We start from the raw sequence: 8,975 nt of genomic DNA, 5'->3' as shown, positions 1-8,975 counted from the left end.
TCCCAAGTGCGAAGGGTGAAATTTGAACTAATAACATGGAAGTAGTTAACCACTTGAAATCACCCAGGAATATTTTGCCAGCATTGCAACTACCCAATTTCATTTGATTCATTATATCCAACCAAGCTGGTATATACTGATAATTAATTTGTTTTTTTATGTATTCATATTTTTTCTTCATCATAAAGTCCCACAGAATATTCAATGAAAGACTTAAAGCCCACAAATGATTATTATTTTTTTTTTTTACAATATCAAGGTAATAAGATAATATATGGACTCAATAAGTTATATGAAGGTTTTTCAACTTTTTTTTTAAAAAACCAAGTGTCAAAGGGTGCTGTAAAATTCTCATATTCATATGTTGGAGGCTTTGACAAAAATAAAAGTATAAGTTGAAATGTTCTCAAAGAAAAGTAGGGATCACATGACCAGTTCATGCTTTTAGCACATTGTATTTAAAAACGCAATATTTATGTAAATATCTGAAATATAACAAATACATAATCATTTCTGAACAATCCTCATAAAGATAAGTATTTTGTCCCCAAAATAAATATAGTTCAATGCCAAAACTAAACTCACAATGAAACATCCAATAACTTATCAATGAGGCCATTCTTACTGTTCAATAAATAATGATACATTAACATATTCAACCAGTTATATTTTGGTAATATGTTTTATTTATTTGCAGAGGTTTTAACATTTTATTGATTTCCTTCTTTTTCTTTAATACAGAAAATAATAGTATACAGTAAGTTTGCTGAATTGGGAGTGAAATTAAAATCCTTAAAAAACAAAACCTAAAGTAAAATCCAACACATTTGATATATTGCTCCATGGTGAATATCTACCATTTAAAAACTTATCTGGAAGTTTAAACACATAATCACAGAACATATGGTGGACATTTTAGGTTTACAAGAATAATAAGTTGATGATTTCAAATAAAAAGTATAAGTTTTTACAATGAAGAGTGGAAGATAAGGATACTTAAAGATGGCCATGTATATCAGCTATAGTTGTTCTATTAGTTATTTCACAATCTAAACTAAATTAAGTTAATTGTGTATGGATTAGAAATGAAATTAATTAGCAATATATAATTCAATTTGGAAATCATTGTAGAGGAACTACTTAACAAACATTGAAGTTTGTGAAAAGAACTGGTGTCAGTGAAACAACAAAATAGAGAGTAACCAGAAAAAAGAAAATGCAGCAGTTAGTAGTAACAATTTTGTAGTAAGGAAATCAATATCCAAATATTTCTGATAAGTCATTAAAAGAGATACTTTTGAAGTAATTTTCAATGAAAAAACAAACTCTAAAGGGAACTAAATAATAAACAAAAACAAATCAATGAGCCATCTAAATAACTATCCAAGCTTAGGTCAGTAGAGACAATACATGGCATGTTTCTTATTTTGTTACTTTGATATCCAAAATAAAATTGTTTCCACCCAAATTGTGTGAGCAGAAATTGAGAATTTTGATAATATATGTACAGATAAGTGATTGACCACTGCAATAGTAGGTTTATCAAATATGTAAACAGTTTAAAAATTGTCCAAATCTATGCAAAGTAAATCATTTAATAGCAAATTATCAATGGCAGAAAAATAATGAAAAACGAAATTAGACAGAATAATTTAAAAGTGGAGAAAACCAACAAATACAATACAGTGATAATGAATTTGACACACAGCACTTAGAATAATCTTAATAATTATAATAACATGATGAAAGTTTGAGAAATTAATCTGCCATGAGGAGATTCCTCACAGAAAATCAATTTATAACTCTTTCACAAATTCTCCTGTGGACAACTTTTTTCTTACAGATCACCAACTATTTCTTTTCTCATCATTATTTCCACATCTACTTTTCTTCATGAGATGGAGCATGTTAAAAGTTTTCCCTTAGGTCCTGCTTTCAGGTATTTTCTATCTTTAATCTAAACTCTTTAAATGCTAATTTATTTACTATTCCCTAACTTTACCCTGGCCATCAACAGACATCATAGCAGCTGGTCATCCACTTAACATACTTTCTTACTACACATTGCCCCAATCTTATTGCCCTTGAAATCCCAGTCATTTTAATTGATCTGAACTCAGATCCATTTCTTAGTCGTACTGTGAATCATACACATATGCATCTACAAATATATATACACACACACACACACACACATATATATATACATTAATACATATAGGTTACAAACAAAGAAAAAGATAAAACACTCGACCCGTTATGAAAGCTAAATGATTTAACAAGTTGATTCAGCTGCATTACTTACAGATGTGAAACGATATCTAGCTCACCAGATGCCAAAAGCCTCTGAAGAGCTAAACATGGTTTTATATTTACAAAACTTCCAAGATGTAAGGCTTAGTCAACCTGTTTGTGTGTGTGTATAAAATTGCAGTTTGACTCAGCTCCACATTAAAGTTTTGTGAGCATAGGACATCCATATCATCAGATTTTAGGAGGCAGTGGAGAGGATTCAAAACAAATTAAAAATGGCAAACAGGTTGAGAATATATAGCCTCCATTGGTGAGATAAGGTCACATGGTTATTTTTGCTATCATACTCTTCCTTACTCATCTGGGGCTCATAATGGCCAACTCTATCTCCATCAGAAACTGCACATATTTCAGCAGTCCTCAGTATCCATCAAAAGTATGCTGCTAATTGAATTGAAGCTGTTGGCCACTAATAACCTGAATGTACCAATCTATGTCTAACTGGTCCACACACAATGGCAGTATATATAATTCTTACTGCTTGCAGAGATTTCATCTGACTATAATTCCTGTCAGTCATACAAACGCATACTTAATTTGACACTATCAAATCATCTATTTCCCATGTGATAGCTGCTATCACTGAAATACTACACCCTACAGAATGATGACAAATGGATACCAACATCTTGTCTGCTCTACCATGTACCAATGTAACAAGCCAAATACAGCTAAAATATCACACTGTGCAGAGTGAAAAGTGATGTCAACATCCTGTCGGCTCCACCATGTGAACCTACCGATAAAATAACTGATGTTGCTATGATAGCAAAAATAGCTAATGGAGGCCTGAATACTCTCACTTAGAAACCATTCTGAATTTCTTTCAAATTCTTTTGACTGTCTCTGAACACCTGATATTGATACCCACAGAACTTAGTTATGTGAAGCTGAGCCAAACTTATTAAAGGCATATAACTCCAACTAAATGTTTTGAATGCTACTTTTTGCTTTGTTCACTCACCTTTGTGTGTGTACACAAGATGGGTCTTGTGAGTGTCTAGTTACCATACATACACATATGTAGTATCTATGTATGTGTATAAACTTCCAACCTAAGTCTTTCTGTAATCCACAATCTTTGAGAAGCTGAGAAAAACTTCTCAGCTCACAAAATTTGTATAAAAATTTCCAATTGCTCCATAAGGACTTCTTAAGCATAATGTAAGATAAAACTAAATTCCACAGTTTGAACTACATCATTTAATGTCCGTTTTCCATGCTGGCATGGGTTGGACGGTTTGACGGGATCTGGCAAGCTACAGGGCTGTGCCAAGCTCCAAATAAATAACAAAATTTATAAAATGTTTATACAAACCACAAAACCTTTTATTTACAGAGGATATAGATGACCACTGTGAAGTATGTTTTATAATTTTGCTCATTCGTTTTCTCATTATTTTTCTGCTTTTGAGATGTAGAAACAAGAATATGCCTGCAAAATGGCCTCTCTTCTTGGAGCCAATCATTTATTCTATGAACTCCAATTCTGTTCAGTTAGTCAATGTTTACAATTTTTATATCAGCATTTCTTTGGCTTTTCTGTTTGTCTCTCCCCATGTATGTATGTATATTATATATATTTCACCTCACATCAATTACTAACTATAGTAATTTTTATTAATGTTTTGAAGTCTATTCTCAACAAAAATCATACCCTTTGAGTTTCCCTTTCACAAACAGTATCTAATACCTAACTCTCAGCTGCCTTCTATGCTTGACTGAGCTATGTGATATTTCTCAATATTAATGTTGTACAACTTGCAAACCCTACCTTCTCCCTGCTGTCATGTCTTTATTTATCCTAAGAGCAGTATTACACTGAAAAAAAAAAAAAAAACTAAAAACCTAAAACCAATATTCAGTTTTATTCACTTAGCGTTTACTAACATAGCTAAGTTTATATAAGATTAATAAATTTCAAACATGTTTTCATTTGATCAATAAATTTAACTACACAATCCTTGTGTTCCAATTTAATAACTGATTGCTATAATATTCTAATGAACTGTTTTTTAAATACACACATATATGTATGTATGCTTAAAATAAAATCAAGTAATTTAATCTAGTTCTATAAAAACAAATTAAGTGAATTAACCAAGTTCAGGTTGAGATGGATAACAATCAGTGGATTGTTATCCATCTCAACCTGAATTACATATATTTATCAACTAATCCTACATATTAGTAACTGAAAACAGCAAAACATCTATTGCAGCCTAATTATATGTTGCAATAGGATGTGAATGAAATTTTTAATATTAAAAATTGTCCTTGAATGAATCTTAAAAAAAAAAAAATATATATATAGAAAAACAACTTGTGACTCAAATTTTATAATAATGAATGTATATGACAGTTGAGTGACAATGGCATTGGTCAACCTACTGAGAGATAGCGTCAGTTCTGTGAGCTTTTATACTACACATTTCAAACAATATTCAAAGTTCAATTCCCTCTAAAATATCATTACTATCATTACTGTGGTACAGACCTCATCTCTCTCCTTGGGAGAGAAAAAAAAAACCTGCATTCCTTTTCTGGGGGAAAATGTCCCAAGTGCTTCAAAAACTAGAACAACAAAACCTTTGAGCAAAAGAAGTGGATGAATGAAAAAATAAAATCATCTCAATGAAGTTCCAGACATTGTTTGGAAGATTGTCAAAGACTGTAGTAAAACAAAACAATAAAATGAGAGAGAAAAGGCGGAAGGGGGGGGGAGGAGGAGATGCAAACCAAAACATACAAATACATTATGCAAAAGAATTCAAGGAGAAAACATACAGAATGCAAAGAAAAATTACTATAAAACATAAAAGTAATTTAAGTCACACATACTATCACAGCAAGTCACTGAAAGATTTGTTTATTAAGATTTCCAGCAAAATTAATCAGCAAGAATTGAAATTATGCTACAAGGTGCATTAGGAAAGTTTTATCAAGTGAACTGTTACTGCAAGCCATCAAATTAGAGTAAATTTCATATATGAAGTCTAAATTTCACTAACTTCAAATTTTCCACCCTTCCACACACCAACAGTTTACACTATATATTAATTTTCCTGGATCAGTTAATATAATAATGAAAAACAAAAACGATTATATAATTTATGTTATTGAATATAGGTTACAAATGATAAATTTATATAAAGATGATATTGATAAATGTAATAATCAAAATATATTTCACTGTTGTTATTAATTAGAAAAAACATTTATCATTGAAATTCCTAATAAGGTTTCTAATTTATAATTTAATCTCATTAATATTGACATTGGTATTATTTTACGTGTTAATATAGGTAGGATGGCTTTGCTGGAGCAACTGGTTTGACAGCTGGATGCCCATTTTATCACTAATCACTTTGATATTAGTCTAGCAGAGAGGTAGGCAGAGTTATGTCCCTTGCCCAAAAGTACAACACAATGGCTATCCCTATTCAAGAAAGTGTAAACACTGGTTTTAATACCCTAATTTCATGGTCATTGTGTCAAAATACTTGTAACTAAATTATCAGATATATATATCTTTAAGATTTTTTTTTATTTCAGTGGAAAAAAGTTACTACTATTTGCTGACATTATTTCAAATAAAATATATTAGCAGGTGCTTTGTTAATTTATAAAACTACTTTGAATAGAACTGATAGAAAGTAGACAGAAGTAAAAGCAAACAAATATTGATTGTTTAGCTTTATTTATATGTGCATATGTGTACCTAACACTTACACATAGACACATACATGAATATATGCTTAAGATATTGTTGCAATAATTTATAGTTCAGACAAAACTATCCTACTAGTAAGGCAGCCAGCTGGTATAATAAAAGAATCAAAATATTGATAACTAATGTGATGAACAGGTTTTCTTTACACAATCTCAAGTGCTTCCATATTAATGATTTTTAGTTTATTAATAATACAATTAATAATAATAAATTTTAACCCCATTGTTGTGTCATCTTGTTCCATGCTGGTATGGTAGATTATCAAAATGTATGTACTACAATAGAAACATAATAGCTATGCTGCTACGCTTAACAGAAGCTTTACCTTTAAAAAATGGAGTTAAAATAAAAAGCAGCAATTTAGGTAACAAAATGAAGTAGTATATAGATCTGAGGTGTAAGAGAATTTCAAACTTTAAAAATTTCTTATAAGAAATTTCAGAACTCCACAACTTCAGTTTATGTTTAGAGTTAAACTTTTTAAAACTATATGCCAAATTAAAAAGTTGGGGGAAAAGAGGGGACAAAATTTTCAGTTCCATTAACCAAAAGTTTCTTAGTTCCATTGTGTGGGGCAATAAAGAAATGGAGAAGAATTTAAACGGGTGTAAGGGTGGTAAATTAATGAAATGGATTAAAGACCAGCAGTGGACTATTGAGTTTACATACATATTAGCAGTTTGAACAACAAAAAGAAAGATCCTTGTTGTTTGATGGGGAGGGGTGGCTGTTAGAAGTAGATCATTATTAGCACTCAGAGATGGCAGAATAGTATCCGTCAAATATTTTGCACAGAAATATATATGAATGCAGAATTCTCTTTGGAAATTAATTTCATATTTGGTCATTAAAATGTCAATTTATGTATATTTTGGGAACCTATCTATAGGTTGGTAGATACAAATGTATAATATAGACGTGTGAGTATATGAGTGCAAATCTCTGGGTCTATACAACTTTATCAGCTTGAATTTCTTGGCCTCTACACACAGAGCTGTTGCACTTCTGTGAGAGGCTGGTCCAAAAATCAAAAACTCAAAAATAAAGTCAACCAGTGAAGTTGCTGAAGTCAGTCTTCAAAGTTATAGTAGGTTTCGTTGGTTGAGCACTGAGCTTCATATTCTGTTGGTTTGGTGCCATTTTTTGGGATGTCTGGTTTGCTTTCACTGCAGCTTCCAAACGAGGCTTGAGATCTACAGCAGAACTCATTGCCCTGCGAAAATCTTTTGGGTACAAAGGACCGACTTTCATAAGACGCTGCAATGCATGGTCATGTAAGAGCTTAGATGCTGGTGAACATGACACCAGTATTTTATCACTGAGTAAATATGAAATCAAGATAGGAACAAGTACCAGGATAATATTCACACCTGAAATTTAAAGAACATTTATAAGATTAGATCATTTATAGAAATAATGATATAAATTATAATGAAAACAAGGTGAAAACAGTAACACTTTTGTTCCACAACTACTGCAATGTTTTAGGCTCAACATTTTCATAAAAGAGAATGAAGCAATAATCTGTGTATATTCCTACCAGTTGCTCCCCAAGCTAAAGGACTGGTTATTACCAAGATCCAGTGGTTGAACCCTATATCTCACTTTATCAGTTTAGTGTTAGTCCAAAACTAATGTTTTAATGTTTACAAGGTGGTATCAAAAAGTTCACAGACTAATATATATATATATATATATATATATATACATGGCTGTGTGTGCAGTGAGAGCTAGCATTGACCTTTATGAGGCAGTGTACCAAGTGACATCACTGTGTTTACTTCACAAGTTCTGAAATTTGTTCTTGTGTATGTTGTAGTCTGCAATTTTTGTCATGGACAGGAAGTTGGAACAAGGAGCTAACGTGAAAGTTTGCATTAAACTTGGGAAGCCTGCTACAGAGACATTGAGTATGCTTCAGCAAGCTTACGATGACGAGGCAATGGGTTGTACACAATGTTTTGAGTGGCGGCAGAACGTCCCTGGAAGATGAGGAGTGATCTGGAAGACCTGCCACAAGTGTCACCTCTGGAAATATGGTATTGTGCATTGAGAATTCATCTCCCAGGGCCAGACGTCAATCGGGAGTTCTACTGCAATGTTTTCAAGCATTTGAGGGAGGACATTCGGCAAAAAGCAACTGGATATGTGGAGCACGAAGAATTGGATTCTTCACTGAGCTCTCCTCACTCATGAGTTTCTCATCAAAAACAACATGGTATCACTTCTACACCAACCCTATTTGCCAGATATAGCACCTGCGGACTTCCATCTTTTCCCCAAGATGAAAATGCAGCTCAAAGGTCACCGCTTTAACACTGTTGTCAAGATCCAGAGTGAATTGCAAAAGGTCTTCGACTTCCTTATGGAAGACAACTTCCAAGCAGACTCCAAAAGTGGCAGGAATGTTAGAACTGGTGTATTGCTGCACAAGATGACTATTTCAAAGGAGATGATGTTAAAACTTAGGTAAATAAGTTATTTTTTTATTAAACATAACAAGTCTGGGAACTTTTTGATACCACCAAGTAGAATCATAATAAAGTTGTTTATTTAACATCTGCCAGCACTGGAAGTTCAGAAATACAATTTCTGATGACTTAGATCTGGTAATTCAGTTTAGGTCAGGTATGGGGTCATCTGCTATAGTAGTGCATTGCTGCATCCACCATTTGTTGGTATTTGCCTGGGTTATCCCAGGCAACCCTCTGAGCAGTGTTCCAGTCAGTCCCCATCTCTACAAGATACTTCCTCATCCATCATAACCATATGGCCAACCAACACGAGCTGTCACCCCAGTTGAATCCTCAGAGAAAAGAATAAGATACACAAGATCTAACTAACTTAGAAAATTAAGCAACCTGACCAAACACTCTGAGCTGATGCTCAGCAAATGGTAACCAATCATCCTGCAAAGCATCCTGATACC

General features: G+C 32.6%; 1 protein-coding gene across 1 annotated transcript in view; it reads right to left on the bottom strand.

Annotated features, from left to right (window-relative positions):
* Positions 1–668: 668 nt before the first annotated feature.
* LOC106876982 (HEAT repeat-containing protein 5B) overlaps positions 669–8,975 on the bottom strand; it is a 100,793-nt gene continuing 92,486 nt past the window's right edge. Inside the window, exon 30 of the mRNA XM_089360604.1 lies at positions 669–7,416. Within this exon, the coding sequence (XP_089216730.1) occupies positions 7,094–7,416 (323 nt within the window). The 3' untranslated portion in view covers positions 669–7,093. The remainder of the gene's footprint in view (positions 7,417–8,975) is intronic.

This window comes from Octopus bimaculoides, chromosome 11 (assembly GCF_046866305.1).
Source record: "Octopus bimaculoides isolate indiv1 chromosome 11, ASM4686630v1, whole genome shotgun sequence".
NCBI classification, from domain to species: Eukaryota; Metazoa; Mollusca; class Cephalopoda; order Octopoda; family Octopodidae; genus Octopus; species Octopus bimaculoides.
The sequence above is the reverse complement of the archived record's forward strand: the minus strand, read 5'-3'. Positions and strand labels throughout refer to the sequence as shown.